The 20,282-nt window shown below is 42.5% G+C and overlaps 1 protein-coding gene across 1 annotated transcript in view; it reads left to right on the top strand.

Moving 5' to 3' along the window:
• Positions 1–7,057, top strand: part of LOC122811021 — a 133,735-nt gene extending 126,678 nt beyond the window's left edge. Inside the window, exons 4-5 of the mRNA XM_044082536.1 lie at positions 4,289–4,431; positions 6,710–7,057. Coding sequence (XP_043938471.1) covers positions 4,289–4,431; positions 6,710–6,791 — 225 coding nt within the window. The 3' untranslated portion in view covers positions 6,792–7,057. The remainder of the gene's footprint in view (positions 1–4,288; positions 4,432–6,709) is intronic.
• Positions 7,058–20,282: the final 13,225 nt, after the last annotated feature.

The raw sequence follows: 20,282 nt of genomic DNA, 5'->3' as shown, positions 1-20,282 counted from the left end.
ACACAGCACTGACTTACCAAGTACATCAGCAAGCACAATTCCTGCCAGGAAGGATAAATACTCTGGCAGACGAACTAAGCAGAAACCTAATGGATCCCCACGAGTGGAAATTGGATCCACAAGTCTTCAGCATGATAACAAGGAACTGGGGATGCCCGGACATAGATCTATTTGCCTCCCCCTCACAATTGCCAACTACAGGGATTCTGCACAAGGACTTATCACAAGCAAGCATGGAAAGTGGATGCTCCATCTTTCAGCTGGAAAAACCTAACAGTATATGCCTTTCCTCCTCTGCCTCTCCTCCCCAAGGTACTCCTCAAGGTCAGACAAGAGAAGCCAAAAATGATACTGATTGCCCCAGACTGGCAAGACCTGCCAGCACTGGTACCCAAACCTAAAGAGCTTGTCTCAATGCCCAGCTTGGACATTACCTCAGATTCCTCACTTATTGACCCAACAAGACAGTTACTGCACAGCCAACTCAGGACCTTAAACCTGGCAGCATGGCGGATAATGTAGCCATTCAAGACACACCTCCCTCTAAAGCAGTGATGGATGTTATTTTGGAGGCCAGGAGGCCTAGCACCAGAAAATGTTATGCAGAAAAATGGAAGAGATTCTGTGCTTGGAACCAGGCACTAGGTATTGACACGACTGTTCCAAATATTCCTCAGATTTTGCAATACTTAACTGTGATGCTGGATAAAGGCCTTTCCTTTTCATCAATTAAAATTTATGCCTCTGCCATTTCAGCTCATTACAACACAGAACCATCTATTATTTCTCATCCATTGCTAAGGCAGTACCTCAGAGGATCCAAAAATATAAGACCTCCAAGGAGAGCACCGATACCTGCTTGGGACCTCAACTATGTCTTGGAAAAACTCACACTGCCTCCGTTTGAGCCAGCCTCTGCAGCCGATATAAAATTCTTATCCTGGAAAACAGCTCTGCTCCTAGCAATAACCTCTGCTAGACGAGTCTCAGAGTTACAGGCACTCATGGCTGTGGAACCTTTTATCATTTTCCATCCTGACAGGGTTTTTCTAAGGATAAACCCTACATTTATGCCTAAGGTAGTGTCCAGTGTGGCCCTTAACCAAACAATTCATTTACCTACCTTTTACCCAAACCCACAGAATAAGGGTGAGAGACTTCTGCATTCTTTGGACATTCACAGGCAGCTACGCTTCTACTTGGATAGAACCAAAGCTTTCAGAAAGATTGAACAACTTCTAGGGGCATATGCTGCAGGATCATAAGGAAAGCCCATCTCAAAACAGACTATTTCAAAGTGGATAGGCCACTGCATTCATTTCTGCTATTCACAGCATGGCAAATCAGTGCCTAAGGGCATTAGGCCACATTCAACCAGAGCAGCAGCCACTTCAGCAGCCTTCCTCAGAGGAGTACCAACCAAAGACATCTTAGAGGCTGCAACTTGGAGTTCAGTGCATACTTTTACTAAGCACTATCACTTACCTCTCTACTCTAAATCCAGGGGAGGCTTTGCCACTGCAGTTCTGCAGGGCCTGATAGCCTCTCCTAATCCTCTTTAGCCAGCCTCCCAACCTTAGCTTTGGGATTCAACCCAATTGTAATGACTGCAACAGTGAAACACGATGAACATAGTACAGTTGTGTACCTACCATAAATGTAGATGTCTGATTGTATTCAGTGTTGCAGTCCAGGTTACCCTCCCACCATCCCCCTTTTTCTTTGCTGGGACTTATCTGTACTTCTCTATTCTATACAACCTATGTGGTGTATTTGCTTGTAGATGAAGGAAAAGTTGTTTTTTGTGCTGTATCTGCTTACCCTTGGAGCTTTTCTCCCCGGGCCTCCGCTGAAAATGGACATGCATCCAGTCGGACTATCCCGGTCAACAAATGTAAAATAACAATAAAATAAAATAAATAAAATTGTGTGTGCATGCTTATTGGCATAATTTAGCCTACCTTTTTAGGGGCACCTGACATCTGGGGCAAGAAAAACTGAAGGAAATGGGGTTGGCTGCATCTTTTATACCCCTGGCGTACTGATGTCGGGGAGGAGGCGACAGCAACCAACGCCGGACCCAGACTTTGGAACTCGGGCTGACTGCCGGTAGCCTGCCAGCAGGATAACCCAATTGTATTGACTGCAACAGTGAATACACTCGAACATCTACATTTATGGTAGGTACACAACTGTACTTTTTGAAACACTTTAGGGGGTAGGAAATTATCAGTAATGGAAGTTTGCACATCCTCAGAGGACATGCAAGAATCAGGTTTCATGCCAGTGTCCAACTGGGTTGCAGTAGAGGGAACCAACATCGGCATTGCATGGTCTTTGGGGTCTTCATCCAGCTCAAGAGAGACATACTGTGGAGACTGGACAGCAGCAGAATCACAGCGAGACATAATAGTCTTCTTTTAAGCAGCAGCTGAACCTCAGGGCAGATGGATTTGGCCATGGTACCATGGGTCAAAAGCTTAAGGCATTTTTCACTTAATGGATGGCTGGATAAGGAAGACATATGACTGTGGTGAGTTTTCACAAAAGCCTGACAAATGGTACACTTGGTATAGTCATGCATAGCACCTAAACAGAACAGGCACTTCTTGTGTCTATCATTATGGAGAATCTGACACCCACGTTGATATTTTCCCTTCGTGGATGATATGAATTCACAGTAAACAAAGAGAAAAGGTAAAGAAAGAACTCTAGTGGGGCACTTATGTGTAAATGGCTTGGTAGGAATCAGCTGACCAAAAGGCATTCAGACTGGTAGCAAATAAGTTCTGATGACTGAGCATGCATACATCACATTTATACCCTACACGGGAAACATACTTTTAAAACCTCAACAAAAATAAAATGAAATGAAATGTCCAGGTACCACAGTCATAAACCAAGTAATCCACTTTAATATGATTAAATCACAGGAGCAACCACCATTAGCGCTTTCGTCTTAGCCACAAGACTTCCTCAGATACTCCTTCCATGTGTTACAGATCTTTTATGTAAGACATAATTGAACATTAATTAACAATTTAAAGGAACAATACCAAATAACACTTCATATTCATCCTAAAAACTATCAAATTAAAACCATATATCATACCTTTTTAAATGAGATAAATAGTAACACCATAATTATTACAAATATAAAACCTTTTCCTAAGAAAATGTTAAAATAATAACATGTCTGGGATTTGACCAATCTTACTTATAATCCTTAACCATGATGGCTGTTGAAATTATCCATCTATATGCCCTACCTAAAAATTCACACTAAAGATGCCTTCTGTACTAAAACCGGTTTTACAGAAATGTATTTATTTAATCCAGGGGGTATGTTAGATTTTAACCTAAGTTGCCATTTTAATTCTTTATTAAGCAACATATTCTTTAAATCACCACCCCCTGTATTATTTCTAACTATGTCTATAATGCCAAATTTATATCCACTAAAGGACCTACAATAAATAGAATGTTTATATAAAACACTAGTCTCTGAGAAAGTCTTGTGGCTAAGACGAAAGCGCTAATGGTGGTTGCTCCTGTGATTTAATCGTATTAAAGTGGATTATTTGGTTTACGACTGTGGTACCTGGTCATTTCATTTTATTTTTGTTGGATTAGTTTTGATTTCATTTTTCTGGTTGGACTAAATGTTCTGAATTACTTATGCATAGTAAAGCCTTGCTAAGTTTAATTTTGGTGGCTGCCAAAAATTAATTGCTAGAGAATGGAAATCAGAGTTTAAACCAACTGTATTTGAAGTAAATATTGTAAAAGGGATAAAATAACTGGAAGTGGGATCTTTAGAAAAGGGTGGAAGCAAATTACACAGAAGAATGGAAATTATGGGAACACATGCAGAATAATGTTTTGGAGGAGTGAGATTTAAGTAAGGCAGGAACCAACCAATTTATGTAATGTTGAATTGATGACAGTTAAAAAAAAAACAAAAAAAAACATCTTTGTACTAGAAACGTCAATATGGGTTGTTTTCTTTTATGTAAATATACATTTGCCTATGCCTTAGGTGATAATTCAATGAAGGTGTTAAAAAAGATGAGTGCTGTACCTGTGTTTTTTTTTCTTTTGTTAAATTCTCCCACTTTGGCAAAAGGTGCTTCATCATAGTCTGAATTCAGATATGCTGAGGCACAACACAGGAAGACCTAAAAAAACTTCTCTATGGGATGTTGTGAGAGTAAAGGATACCCCGTTTCTTTATTTTTTTGAAACTTACTCCACTTGTTCATTTACACTTGTCTCTATTCTTTTGCAGACCTTCCCCATGTTTTCCAAGGCCAAGCCTTTAAACTGCACTGTTGGAAAAGGGGACGTGCTATTCCTTCCTGCTTTCTGGTGGCATGAAGTTCAGTCATACCCAAGTAAGAAGACTGGCATTAACTTGGCTGTAAACTTTTGGTAAGTTTCTCATTTTGTGGTACAAAGTCACATCCTGTCCTTTTCGCGTTGATGTGATACATTAAGAGAGTGTTAGAAAATGGATTTAAAATATGAAATGGAATTGACTGGTGGTCATTCTTGCATGTACAATGACATATTAGGAGGCCCACCAAACTAAAAGTTACAGCCCTGAGTAATTTTTAAAATGCAGGTATATTGCTGAGTCAGGTCTACTTGAAGCCGACTACTAGCAGGTGTACTAATTTATTACAGTCACAGCGGCAGTACCTGCAGTAAATGCAATCATTTGTAAGACCTTAGTATAAAGTCGCAAACATTCATAGAAAACTAAAACGGAGTCATGTGTGATATTCACTTTAATGGCTGATTTTCATATGGGCCTTTAGCATGCATCACATATAGTCTAAATAAATGCAGAGTTTAAGGTTTCATGTAGTTTTCGCATATATGCTGAAAAGGCCCCAGTGATGCTAGTGCAATCAGGTAACGTCCAACTAATCATTTTTGTATGTGTGTGTGTGCGTGTGTGTGTGTGTGCGTGCTCATGTGGTAGCCTGCAATCATCTTTGAGGTACTGTAGTGAAACAAGGTTATTGGAAAGTCTTTGATTGTCTTCTGTCAATACTTTCTAAAGTGTATAATTTCATTGGGAAGCTGAAACAGTTAAAAGATAAATCTTACTGTCTGCAGCTTTTTAACCCCCTAAGAAAATTCAAACTAAAAGGTAAAAAGGTCACACAGACAAACCATTCAGTAAAAGTTGCAAAGAAAAACCCAGCCAAGCTAGAGCTTTCAACGTATAATACCTTAAACATCCTCTACATCCTCTAGTAAAGGGCAACGGGATGTGTGCGAATGACCTCCTATGGGCATACAATGTTTCAAGTACTTGGTATCTGAATGCCCATTACTTTAAGTCTTTATGGGTATATTCAGACCAATAAAGCCAAACACCAGAATGGCACTCAAATGCTTCCTCCAAAGGGAAGGAGAATTTCCCCACTATATTAACCGTTGCACTGTTCATAGGTTGGTACTAGGCTATCGGCCCTAGGGCCTATACAAGCATAACCATAACAATTCCCTGGATATTTCTTCCCACAATGTTTACTTCCCTGGACCCCTGTCTAGCAGGGTGACTGACGTGATCCCCGGGGTGAATTTCCTATCTCCCATCCAATCGTCAGGGTTCCTTTTGAATAGGGCCAAGGAGGCACTCTGCTTGATATGTATGGACAGTCTCTTCCAGAGTATGGGGAGTCTCTGGATCAGGAACCTATCCCTCCAATATTTTTGTTCTTTGTGATGACAAGGTTTAGATCCCTGGAGCGTGTGGCTCTGAGGGATTGGGATTTCTTTAAGTGGAGCATGTCCAACAGCTCTGGGTTTGACGTGACCTTGTATGTTAAGCAGAGATTGTGGCATATCGCCTACGCAGAGGCAAAGTATAGCTGGAGTTTTTTTTAGACAGTCAGTACAGGGCATCTGCTTTAGGCTTGTGATTCTTTTAGTGAAGTATTTCTGCAGCCTTTCCAGCTGTTGCAGATGTCTTGTGAGGTACATACCAAATGGGGCATTGTACTCTATAATGGGTCTAATGAGGGATGAGTACAGTGGAACAATGACCTCCTTTTTTCTGGATGAAAAGCCCTTAGTGATGAGGTGTGCCACATAGAAGGATTTCCTGACTGTTGTGGCAATGTGGTTATCGAAGGTGAGACCACTGTCCACCTGTGTCCCTAAGTCTCTCATCACACTTTTGGTGTTTAGTGTACTGCCACCTATGTGGTAATTCATGGGTACATGTTTTTTCCCCAAAGGGGATAACTATACATTTCCTATCATTAACTTTGAGCCCATGGCTCTGGCACCAAGCATCTGTTTCTGTAAGGCCCTTTTGTAGAATATCCACATAATTTGGGGATTCAATAATGGCTCCCAGTTTGCAGTCATCTGCGAACTTTGTTAGCCAGAGTCCCTTGTTGTCCTGTACTTCAGAGAAGTAGATGCCAAACAAGAGCGGTCCCAGGACTGAACCCTGAGGTACTCCACTTGTCTGGTGCCAGATTTGGAGTCCCATAGAATTTGTGCATGCAATTTTCAGACTTTGTGGGTGAAGGTGTGCATATTGACTTCTGTCTTGCATTTTGTCACTTTACAAATATCTTAACACTTGCAGGTAAGAAAAGCATTGTATAAATAAAATTGTTTACATTTATTTGCAATGTATGTAGTTATGCAGTTGATGATACCTCATTTTATTTATTTTTGATAGGTATGAACCATTCTTGAAGAAGGAGTTTCCATGTGCTACTTGCAAGCTGGATATCAATTCTTTTTATAGACATTTAGTGTAAAAGCCACTGAAGTTTGACACTGTAGGCCAGTTTCCATTTTCAGTCATTCCAGTGATCCAAAAACATCCCACAAGAAGCTAACTCACCACTTTGTGCCTTTCTTCTGAGACGAAAATGAACATTCACTGTATAACACTGATTTGTAGTGCTGCGTTTTTTAATACCCATTGTGCAAGTCACTGCTTACAGAATGTGAGCATAATCATTTGCAATGTTCGTTTTCATTTTTGCTGTTTTCGTTTTATTAAATTTGTAATTTAAGCATACGTTGTGTCATACATTCTGACTTTGCTGCCTTCTCTGCTTTTATTGTATGGATGCTTAGACCTCACATCATTTGTTCTGATAATAGTAGAAAGCCTATTACTGATGGCTTCTGATTAAAGGATCAAAACATTATTATGCACGACATGTAATGTAACTAGCATAGAAAATTTTATACTTCCTGGTTTGCAACAACATAGTAGTAATAGATTTCTTACTATTCTGTTGAAGGAACGACAATGCCAAAACATGCCTTGAGTAGTCCATTCTAGTGGTGAAGAGGTGCAAGGCCTTGACATTTAGTGGCTTGGGCACCGAAGAGATCTGGCAGAGGAGGATGGCCATGTTCATCCTGGGGAGGTGAGGGGACAGACACGCACTGCTGCAGTCCCCAGCAAGAGGAGCAGTGATGCAAATGCTCATACTGGGTGGGGTGGGGGGTGGCAGGTATTATGGTCATCAAGCTACCATCTTGCGGTAGCCTTCAACATGGGTATGCATGAAGAAGGTGTTGTGGGCCTCCATAGTGATATGCATCACCCCCCACACACACACACACACACACACACACATATCCATGGGCAGGATTAGGCCATTGCAGACACCCTAAACCAGAGAAGACATAAGGCATGTCCTCCTCCTACAACTTACTTTTACATTACTGATGATTAGGGATCAGAAAAGATGCCCAATACAGTGTACACAAACACAAAAAGCAAGAAAGACAATATGTTTTTATCTTTGGTGAAGTTTAGCAGTTAAACATAGCATTCTTCTTCTTGTATTTTCCCTGTTATTGTTCATTTTGAGCATCAGACAGTGAATGTCTGATGCAGTCCATCTGAGACAGTAAAGTACAGTTTCTGGAGAGTGTATTATTTATTTATATTTGTTTATCCAGAAGGTCCAATTAAGAATTAAAACAGTTGTTAGAAGAGGCTTGGGGATAAAAGCTCCATGGTTACATATAGAAATGACTATGGCAATATGTAAGATGTCTGGTTGAAGGGTAAGTGGAATGAGCAGTGGTGATGCTGGTTTAGGTCTGAAGAGCATACGTTTTGTTTTGTTTTTTTGGGGGGGGGGTTTAAGACTAGGTTAAATTCCTGAAGCCAGATTTCCACAGATGTAAAGGCATGTTAAGTGACTTTTTAAGTTTGGAGATGCAGGGAGCTGAACAGATGATGGTGGAGTTATCTGCTTACTGGATCAAAGTGGAGTTGTCTAGTACAGTGGGCAGATTGTTGATGAATATATTGAAGAGAAATTAAGTGGGCAGGAATGTGGAGGAGGCTTATAGCCATTTTACCCTCTGAATTCTATGGTGAACCTCAATGATGGTGTTGTGTGATAAACTTGTCTTGGATATTCTTTGAAGGAGAAAGGGGTGTGACACTGTCAAAGGCTTTAGAGAGTTTGAAGAATACTGAGGAGACTAGGAGATGACTATTCCTAAAGATATTTATAGCACCGAGAAACAAGAAGCGAGTTGTGTCACTGCTGTGAGAGCCCTGGAAGCCATGCTGGCACGGTAAGAGAAAATTATGGTCGAGAAGTTAACTTGGCTTTCAAGTAGTATGAGTGGATACATTTCTGTAAGATGTTTGAGAGCAGTGATAGAAAAGCTACAGGCCTGAACAGAGAAATATCATAGAATGAGCTACCTTTGTGTTGTAGGAAAATTAAGGATTTATTCTAAATGAAGGAGAATTATGCTTCCTGGATTTTTCTATTTAGATAGAGAATAGATAAGCTAAGCTCTCAGCTGCTAGTTTTAGATATTCTTTGGGCAAGATTGTCTGGGGTTGTGGTGGTGAATTTTAAATTTATTTTATTTTTATTTGAGGTACTGTTTGATGATGACATTTTTGATGTTGAGTATTTTCAGTACGGCATGTGGGAGCTGGACCCGAGTCTGTATGTGGTTATTATTTAAGAGAGGTATCAGTGTTAATAAAATGTGTGTTGAAAGATCAAGCTACACATAAGTCAGAATCATTAGGTAATGGGTTAGGTTGTGAGGGTTTGGCTGAGTTGGAGTATAGAAATGGCAGACCAGTAGAAAAAATAAGCTTTTGTCTGAATTTATTTGGGCTTTGGCATTATTACAAATGTGATGGTAATGCCAGTAGTTGTTTGGGGTCCTAGCCTTTTTGCCAGGTGTCCTCTGCTTTATCTGGTAGGTGCTTGGGTTGTTTGGTAGGTAGAGTGAGCTAGGGGATTGAGGGGGCTGGGGTAGATATAACTCATTTGTACCCAAGTAAGGTATGAGAATTTAGGAGGTCTGAAAAAAGTATCATTAAGGTGGTGGACAGCTATATCTACAAGTAGGAGCTTTAATGAACTCCAGTTGCAAGTGTGGAGGGATGTAAGGAATTGAATCTTAGTTAAAGTTAGAAAGATTCCCAACAGGCTTGTAAATGGCTGACTTGTTGTGTTTGGATAGGGAGCAAATTAGCCCCCTCACCACCATTTTGATTACTAGGTACTGATCATTGTTGCAAGACTGACTGTTTCTGGTCTGTTCCCAACACTAAAGAGTGCGCATTTAAAATTATATCTATTTGTAATGTGCGTGTGCACCATGGTCTTCATTACTGATTCAGTACAAGATGGAGTTGTTTAGATCTGTCATCATGGTGTAGAATTTATGGTGTTCATTGCTGATTCAGTACAAGATGGAGTTGTTTAGATCTGTCATCATGGTGTAGAATTTATGGTGTTCATTACTGATTCAGTACGAGATGGAGTTGTTTAGATCTGTCATCATCGTGTAGAATTTATGGTGTTCATTACTGATTCAGTACAAGATGGAGTTGTTTACATCTGTCATCATGGTGTAGAATTTATGGTCTTCATTACTGATTCAGTACGAGATGGAGTTGTTTAGATCTGTCGTCATGGTGTAGAATTTATGGTCTTCATTACTGATTCAGTACAAGATGGAGTTGTTTACATCTGTCATTGTTCATTACTGATTCAGTACAAGATGGAGTTGTTTACATCTGTCATCATGGTGTAGAACTTATAGAATGGAGAGAACAATGAAGCTTTTGATTCTGTTTGTAGTCAGTGGTGCAGTACTGATTTTTGAGGGTTCCTGCCATGCTGAAGCCCATTACCATCCTGATTTCCAAGTCTTTCCATCATTCCTAGCTAATGGATGCCCAGAGACTGGTGTCTGGACGTCAGGGTGTAAGAGGAGTGTCTATCGGCACAGTCTCCATTTTTTTCTAAGTGGGCAGTCCAATGCTCTACATTGTTACTATCAGATACTCACAGTCCATCTTTTGGCTTATTTCTATCCAGAGTTATTTCTTCCTGCTTTCAGATAAGTACCCCATGGGGGATCATTTCTTCTGATTAATGTTCAAAAAGTTCAGTAATTGAAGTGTGGGAAACAAATGCCACATAAAGATTTTCATACTTTTGTCTGTTTTGTCTGGGGCCACAGCACAACATTTCTAGCTGTCAGGATTATGCTAGCTTTTGAGCAAAGACTCTTAAGGGTAGGGCTGAAGTCCATGCAGCCCATATGGAGTCCTTGGATTCATTTCCCTCCACTTCCTCTCTCCGCAGCTACAGACGGTATCTTATCCAAGTTGTATAAGACAAAAAAAAAAAAAAAATTGAAGGAAAAGGACTCAATGGATACCAGCAAACCTTAGGTGTCTGTGTTAAAGTTGCTTGTCAACTTGGGTGAAGTGCCTTTGTAGCCCCTGGGTTTGATGAATACTAGGCCCAAGCCTTCTAGAAGAATCCCTCAGGAGGCAGTCATGGCAACAGGCCAGTTAGATGTGACTACTCCAACACCTTTGTCGATTGTGTCCAAGGCCACTCCCCAGGCTTTGGCTGCCAGCACTCTTACACTGCTTACCAAGGAAGAGCGTTTTTTGCTGTTGTTTATGAACAGACTTCAGGAACATGGACCAAAGACATGGTCAGTCAACCGCATCCCAAGTCTTCTCTTTATAAAAAGGAAGCCTAAGCTGAAGAGACATGTCAGCTGGCTACCCAGTCCTCTGCTGCTATAGCCAGGGTTGAAACACAGGACCTTCTGAAGACAGCTTAGTAATTCATGGCCTTTGTGAAATCTAGGGAGCCTAGCCAGACTCCACTGCCTACCCTTGATGCCTCTCCCAGTAAAAGGAGGACAGTTATTTCCTTTCAAGAATGATTGGACTCCACAGGATCTGAGGGTGAAGAAGAATTGTCCTATTCAGAGCACCTCCCCCCTCAATCCTTCCTTGACTCTGATTTGAATACCCTCTCTTCTGCTCTCCCCCTCAGGACTAATCCTTTGGGGATACCCTCCGTAAAATGAAGGAAGCATTTAACTGGGAGAGCAAGGAATTCTGTCAGGGCCAAACCCATTTTTAGGGAGCTTCAAAGTCTACCATCTGCCAGACCACTGGCTATTCCTCCTGTTCATGGAGGTCTAGATGATGTCTTTGATGGCCTCTCTCTGCACCTTGACTCTTTACCACTTGCCCCAAAGAAACCAGATAGTTTCTACAGAGTGCTTGACACTCACATGCATCTCTACAAAATCCACAAGGTGATCCTTCTGTAGTATCTAGTGAATCTTCCAAAGGTGCCTCTAAGGGTGCAGCTGGAACCCTTTACCAAATGACAGAGAAAGCAGATTATTAGATCCGGGAAAAAGAATTGCACATTGGCTACCCTCTCTGTGCAGGCTGTTAGTTGACAATTTCACATGTTGAAGTACTTGGAGTCCTTACAAGAACTAATCATTACTAAGGCAGAGGGCATTACAGACAAGGCCTTACAGACAGACATACAGGAAACAGATCAGCACTGCAAGTATCCAGACATTCTCTAAACTGTGGTTACAATGCATTGGATATATCATGTAGAGCAGCTGCTATAGGTTCAGTCATCAGAAGTCGTGTCTGACTGAGGAGACAGCAACTATCGGACCAGGTAAAGGCCGAACTTCTGGATGCCTCACTGGATAAGGAGTTCTGTATTGGGCATCCTGCATGAAAAATATTTGAGAAGTTGGCAAAAACAGCTATAATAGAAACTATCCTTCTAAACCTTGGTACTTCCCCCCTAGACTAGACAAAGGGAGGCCTCTCCAAGCAGAGACACCCAGACAGTCTAGGAGGTGCCGACCTAATAAGACACCCTAGATCTGGGGGTGGGGGTGCCCACTCCAGGGAACAGCTGTGACTTTGCATAGATCTCCATTCCCTCCAACCCCCCCCGCCCCCACTTCCTTTAGCGGGGAGACTCCTTCTTTCCTACAATAATAGAAACTCATCAACAGTAGGTCCTACACTTTGTAGAAAAGGGGTATTCATTCAGTTCAGGGAAAGGCCACCCTTCCTAGGAATGCTGAAGTCTCCAAAAGAATAAGAGGGTTTTCTTCCTCCCATGTTGCTAGACCTTTTAAAGCAATGGTCCATCATTCAACAAGTTCCTGAAGGGAAGAGGGAACAGGGTTTTACTCAAGAATCTTTTTTGTAACCAGAAAGGAAGGCAGCTCAAGACCAGTTTTAAAAACCTGGCAAAGTTAACCTAGTTCTTGTAAAATTCAGAATGCTGACCCTTCTGAAACTGCTTGCCATGACTTCTCAAGGGGCTTATATAGTCATGCAAGACCTGAAGGACACCTACCTGCACATCCCTATTTCAAAGGACCACAGCAGATACCGTGGCAGCAATATTACATTACTAGTTTTGTGTTTTATCATTTGGTTTATCCATTGCTCCCAGAATTTTTACCAAATGTCTTCCTCCAGTTTTAGTCCACTTCAAAACCATAGGGGTGCACATTTACCTTTAACTGAACAACTGCCTTATCCATGGAAAACCAATTCCAGAACTCCAAGCAGCCTTACACATCACCACGGACTGCATCCAAAAGGTAGGCCTCAACCTCAGTCTCTACAAGTCACAAATTCAGCTGCAGACAAGAATTATTTTCCTGAGTGCAATGATACATTCAGCGCAACAAAAAGTCTTCCTCCCCCAGGACAAGGTTTCTTACCTCACAAATTATCTACTCAGCTTACCACCAAAGCAAACCATCTCTGCAAGGGACTGCCTAAGGCCCTTGGTATACATGGCATCCTGGCCTTGCAAAATTGCACAAGAGAAAAAACCCAGTGGTTATAACCTTGGAAACTGTAGTGCCTCTCTTCCTGTGCTTGAAAAGGAAACTAATCTTGGGGCAAACATCTCACTGCCAGAAGCAGATGACCATCATCACAGATAGTTCACATACTACCTCAGAGGAGCACACTTAGGCCCCCTGAAGGTGCTGGGTATCTAGACCAAAGAACAAAGAAAGTTGCATATAAACCAGAAAGAGATACTTGCCATCTTTATAGCTAAAGCTTTTCATTACAACCCGAGCCCAGGAACCCTAAAAATTTGAACAAACTACTCCACAATTATGTGGTATATAAACAAGCAAGGGGGGAACCCCTTCTTACCCCCTGTAAAGTCTTGCATTGAAAATTTGGCTATTGGCACAGGATTTACAAATGACACTCATAGCATCCTACATCATGGGTCAGGTCAAAACAACAACCTAGTCGACTCTTTGGGCAGGGATGTTCTGGACCCCACAGAATGGATGCTGAAAAGAGATGTTCCTGGATCTCACCCAGGAAGAGGGTCACCCCAGAATAGACCGTTTCACCTCTCATCACAACAAACCACTACAAAAGGTTCTACTCCAGAACCAAAAGACAGGGACACGGAGAGCGGACACCTTCTCCTTCAAATAGACAGACCCCTTTCTCTATGCCATTTCACTGCTGCTCCTGATTCCCCAGGCAATGATAAAAGTGAGGTCAGGTCTATCCAATCGACAGTGTAAACAATTAGCACTAGGTGATTCAGTCGCGTTGAGTAATGTCACCAAATGGGCTTGGGTATTTGCCAGTGATAAGTGAGTTCAGGACCCAGCCTACTCTAACCTGTGCCAGGGATGCATGCTAACAGTGGGAGGGGTGTATATGCCCCTATCAGCCAGTATGTGTCCACAATAAAGCCCAGGGTCAAAAAGTTTCTAGCCAGCTGGTATCCTGTGGCCCAGTTTGGGTTACCATGGATAGCTCTGTTGAGTGAAAAGCCAAACCAATCAACCTGCCATACATGAACTAAGGATTGCTACACTCAATGCAAGTTATCTGACAGGAATCAGCTTGGAAGTGGTTGTTTTAGATAGTTTAGGAGTAGCTCATGGTCGTTTAGTTAAAATTAAGGGACTGCAGGTCAAACTGAAGCTGGGTTTGAATAGCTGAATGTGAGGGGCTAGACTGAATAACCATGTGATCTGGCCTTTTTAATTTCTCCAAACCTTTTGGGCTTCTAATACCACAACGGGAATGGACCCCAGTCCTGAGTCAAAGTATGATTAAAGTTCATGAAATTAGTATTGTTTCAATCTTTGATGTTAGTCAGAAGTGCTGTTCTCAGCACTCGCTGCAATTTATATGGGGTTACATGTATTGGTAAACATATGTAGAGTCTTTTTTATAAGACCCGTTGCTCCTACTACTATTGGAACTGTCTGGGTATCCTTCTTCCACATTGCTCTCATTTGTGCCTGCAAATCCTGATATTTTATGACTTTGTTGCTCTCTCTCCGCAAGACACTGTAGTCACTGGATGTGGAATGATCAATGCTATCTTTGTCTTCTTTTTATGGACCACTATATCCAGTTTTCTAGCATCTGTCTTTTGAACTGCTGGTAACGTGATGATCCCATATGATGTAAACTTCATTTTCTATAATGCTTTGTGGCTCATGATGTTCGTTGCGTTTCACTGTTGCAGTCATTACACTTGGGTTATCCTGCTGGCAGGCTACCCGCAGTCAGCCTGAATTCCAAAGTCCTGGTCTGGCGTTGGTTGCTGTCGCCTCTTCCCTGACGTGAGTATGCCAGGGGTATAAAAGATGCAGCCGACGCCATTTTCTTCAGTCTTTCTTGCCGCGCGGTGCCCGAAGCAAAAGCAGTTCGCAAGTGCCGGTCGGCCGACTCCTGAGATTTTCAAAATTGAATTTCAGATCCGAAGTCTTCTATAAAACTAAGTACCCTGTTGGGGAAACTTTTTTCTTGCTCCAGACCGATGTCAGAAAAAGTTAACAATTGTATTTCTTGTGGGAAGCAAATACCTCATAAGGATTTTCATTCTTACTGTATTCCTTGCCAAGGTCCTGACCACGACATTGCTAGTTGTCAGTTTTGTGCTAGATTTAACCAACGCACTATTAAGCATCGGTACAATTTTGCTTTTCATTACTTTGGCTGAAGGTTTAACTACATAATGCCATCGGAACAACAGATGACTGGAGTTCATAAAAAACGCAAGGAAAAAGAAAAGGACAGGCATCCGAGGTCCAAAACCGACGACGAAGCCTCTTCTAGGCCAGTCGCCAGTTCGCTGGTTCTCAGTGAGGCGCTTTCACAGCCACTGACACCCGCTACCTCAGAGCCACAGGCCACCTCCGACTCCCATGTGGAGACAACTAGGCCTCTGGATACTCAAGGTAATGAGCCTTCAGAAACTAATCCCTCAGATGGATCCGGAGCTGCTGAGCAGGCATCGGCTTCTGAGGGTGTTTTCAGACCTACACAGCTTTATGTCAAGCCAACGTCAGCATCCAAGACAAAGACTAAAACAGTTTTAAAGACAAGGAAACAAGTACAGCATTCTCCAGAACAGACTTCCATGCCTAAGAAACAGATGCTCAAAATGGCCGAAGACCTAATTACTTTGATCAGGGGTTCCCATCCCCCTCCTGATAAGAGGCCTAGGCAAGATACTGAATATGATTCCTCTGATCAGGTTTCCATTTCCTCTGACTCCTCTTCAGAATAGGGATACTCTATTCCTCCCTATGAGGATTATGTTGCTGAAGAATCTATTCCTTCAGCTTCTCCTCCTGAGGATTACTCATTTGGGGAAACCCTGCATACTATGAGGGAGCATTTCCACTGGGAGAGCCAAGATTATTCAGATTCTAAGAAAAGGCTCAGAGACTTTCTTTTACTACCTCAACACAGACCTCTTGCTATTCCACCTGTTCTAGACATTGTAGATGATGTACTTTCAGAGTCCGGCCTGTCTCCTGACTCTCTACCTCCTGCACCTGTTAAGCCAGACAGATACCACAGGGTTCCATATTCTCATAAATTTTTATATAAAAACCCTACTGCTGACCCAGAAACTATTTCTCAGGGTCCCAAAGGGGTCAAGGCTGCTACTGCAAAAAACCCTGTCCCCTCAGATAGAGATTCTAGGGCACTAGACAGATGGGGGAAAAAAGTTTACACTTCTGCTACCTTGGCTGTAAGGGCTTTAAACTGTCGGTTTCATATGCTTAAATATCAGCAATACGTAATGACTCTGTTAAAACAGAAAATGTTGACAAATTCTGAATGTTCTGAGAACAAGGAATTGCAGGATTTATTGCACGCAGCTGAACAAGTGGGAAAACATACTTTGCAATGTGGTTATGATTCACTGGAGGCCTCTTGCAGGGCCGCTGTAACAGGATCTGTCATTAGAAGGCATGCTTGGTTAAAGGAACAGACTTCTGCCTGATCATGTTAAAGCAAAATTATTGGATGCTCCATTACAGCATGATACTTTGTTTGGTGTTAAGGCAGAAGAGGTGTTGAAGAAAATGGAGGATAAAGCTAAATCTATACAGACAGTGAAGGATTTCTTACAGGTACAGCCACCCAGATTTAGCAGGAACTGGCCCTTTTCCATGTCAGACAGGCCACAAAGAGGCAGATACAGATGCCCTAGAGGCAGACAACAGCCCCAGGGCTCATACAGGCCCAAACAATGGGGTGCTTCTACCTCCAAAAGCAGAGAAGACAAATCACAGCCATATAACAGTCCCAATGACTTCCCTCTGCCAATGCCAAGTATTTATCTTTTGGCAGCACCCTTAAGGGGAAAGCTAGCACTTTTTTCACAAAATTGGCACGCGATCACCCAGGACAAATGGGTCTTAAATATAGTCTCTCAGGGCTACAGGTTCCACTTTCACACCCTTCCAAAGACAAAAGGTATGCCAAACCTGCCACACAATCAATGGGCAGAGGCACAAAAACAAGTTTCATCTCTCATGGACATGAGGGCTATTCAGCCATTGCCACAACAAGAACAGGGACAAGGATTTTACTCCAGGCTATTCTTGGTATCCAGAAAGGACAAAGCCTGGAGACCAATACTGGACCTGTCTATCCAAAACACATTTCTGGATATTCCAAAATTCAAAATGTTAACTCTGCAGCAGCTTCTGCCCATGCTGGGCAAGAGGGCTTGGCTTGTAACTTTGGACCTCAAAGAGGCATACCTGCATGTCCCAATCAGACAATCTTGCAGAAGATACCTCAGATTCGTAGCTGGCTCAATGCACTACCAATTCTCTGCACTGCCCTTTGGCTTATCTGCTGCGCCCAGGGTCTTCACAAAATGCCCGTCACCAGTAATTGCATTTTGCAGACAAAGAGGAATTCAAATATATCCCTACTTGGATGACTGCCTTATTCAAGCAGAGACCAAAGACATTCTACTAAAACATCTGGCGTTTGTAATTTGCCTAGGGTACACAGTAAATGAAAAGAAATTAAAACTAGTACCCTCTCAAGAGATATTATTCCTGGGTGCAAGCTTAAATACAACTGCCCAGATGGCTTATCTCATGCCAGACAAACAAAGGCAGCTGACTTCTTACTTCGAAAGCATGGCAACAAAGACCCAGTTATCTGCAAGAAAAATTCTGCAGGCTCTGGGCTACATGGCCTCCTGCATTCTGCTAATTCCATATGCAACACTGCATATGAGGAAACTACAATGGTATCTAAAAAGTGTTTGGACTCAATATTGCCACAGCCTGGAATCATTAATTTCACTAATTCCCTGCCTGCAACAGGAGTTTCGATGGTGGGCACAGGCCTGTCACCACAACAAGGGACAGCCATTCACTTTACCCACAGCCAGGCAAACACTAACAACAGATGCATCAGATTATGCCTGGGGGGCCCACATGGCAGGAAAATGTATTCTGGGCACATGGCTCCCAAGCCAAAGGCATCTTCCCATCAATCAAAAAGAGATGCTAGCTGTACAAAATGCCCTGACAGCCTTCAAGGACCTACTTCATCCAGGACAGCTGCTGATAAAAACGGACAACACCACAGTCATGTGGTACATAAACAAGCAGGGGAGCCACATTCCTACCCCCTCTGCAGGCAAGCCATGATTTTGTGGAACACAGCATTGACCTACCAAGTACACCTGCAAGCACAATTCCTGCCAGGAAAAACAAATGCTCTGGCAGACGAACTAAGCAGAAACCTCATGGATCCTCACGAGTGGAAACTAGATCCACAAATCTTCAGCATAACAAGGAAATGGGGATGGCCAGACATAGATCTTTTTGCCTCCCCTCACAACTGCCAACTTCAGAGATTCTGCACAAGGACTTATCACAAACAAGCATGGAAAGTGGATGCCTTGTCATTCAGCTGGAACAACCTTACAGTATATGCCTTTCCTCCACTGTCTCTCCTTCCCAAGGTACTCCTAAAGGTCAGACAAGAGAAGCCACAAATGATACTGATTGCCCCGGATTGGCCACGCCAACACTGGTACCCAATCCTAAGGAGCTTGTCCCAAGGCCTAGCCTGGACATTGTTTTGTTGGGTCAGTAAATGAGGAATTTGAGGCAATCAGATCCTGCACAGCCAGCTCAGAACCCTAAATCTAGCTGCATGGCGAATAGTGTAACCATTCAGAATACACCTCTCTCTAAAGCAGTTATGGGTGTTATTTTGGAGGCCAGGAGGCCTAGCACCAGAAAATCTTATGCAGAAAAATGGAAGAGATTCTGTGCTTGGAACGAGGCACAAGGAATTGACACGCTTGTTCCAAATATTCCTCAGATTTTACAATGTCTAACTGAGATGCTGGACAAAGGCCTATCCTTCTCATCAATTAAGATCCATGCCTCTGCCATTTCAGCTCATTACAAAACAGACCCACCTATTTTTTCACATGCAATGCTTAGGCAGTTCCTCAGAGGGGCCAAAAATATAAGACTTCCAAGGAGAGCACCAATACCTGCATGGGACCTCAATTTTGTCTTGGAAAAACTCACACTGCCTCCTTTTGAGCCAGCCAATACAGCTGAGATAAAATTCTTATCATGGAAAACAGCTCTGCTCCTAGCAAAAACTTCAGCAAGAAGAGTCTCATAGAGTTACAGGCAGTAATGGCTGTGGAACCTTTTATTATCTTCCATCCGGACAGGGTTTCTCTAAGGACAAACCCAACATTTATGCCTAAGGTAGTGTCCAGTGTGGCTCTTAACCAAACCATTTATTTGCCTACTTTTTATCCAAACCCACAGAATAAAGGGGAGAGACTTCTGCATTCTTTGGACATACACAGACAGCTACGCTTCTACTTGGACAAAACTAAAGCTTTCAGAAAGACTGAGCAACTTTTAGTGGCATATGCTGCAGGATCACAAGGAAAGGCTATCTCAAAGCAGACAATTTCAAACTGGATAGGACACTGCATTCATTTCTGCTATTCACAACATGGCAAGTCAGTGCCTAAGGGCATTAGACCACATTCGACCAGGGCAGTATCCACCTCAGCAGCCTTCCTCAGAGGAGTACCAACCAAGGAGAGGTTCATAGGTTCATACTAGGCTATCTGCCCTAGGGAATTTATAAGCCTAGCCAGAGTGTGTTTGGCTTTCACCACCCATTTTAAATTAATTTTGCTATGCCTTTTTTTGAGGTTAGTATACTGTGCCTCTGTCTAACAGTGACACAGAAGTGATAGCCGGGGTAAACCTACGATCTCCCATCCACTCATCAAGATTCCTCTTGAAGAGAGTCAATGTGGGACTCTGCCTAACCTGGACTGGGATTTTATTCCAGAGTGAAGGGAGCCTCTGGGTTATGAATCTGTCCCTCCAGCATGTCCTATTTATTTCAGTGCTGAGGTTCAAGTCTCTCGAGCGCATAGCTCGATGGGATTTGGATTTTCTGAGGTGCAGCATGTCCATTAATTCCGGGTTGGACATGGCTTTACACGTCAGGCACAGATCGCCTCTGAGCAGGCGGTATGCCACTGAGTAGAGCTGGAGTTTCTTTAACCGGGCAGCATATGGCATCTGTTTGAGCCCTTTGATCCTCTTGGTGAGGTACTTTT

This window comes from Protopterus annectens, chromosome 9.part0, assembly GCF_019279795.1.
Source record: "Protopterus annectens isolate FY-2018-M chromosome 9.part0, PAN1.0, whole genome shotgun sequence".
NCBI classification, from domain to species: Eukaryota; Metazoa; Chordata; order Ceratodontiformes; family Protopteridae; genus Protopterus; species Protopterus annectens.
Note: the sequence above shows the minus strand (reverse complement) of the source record. Positions and strands in the feature narration are given on the sequence as shown.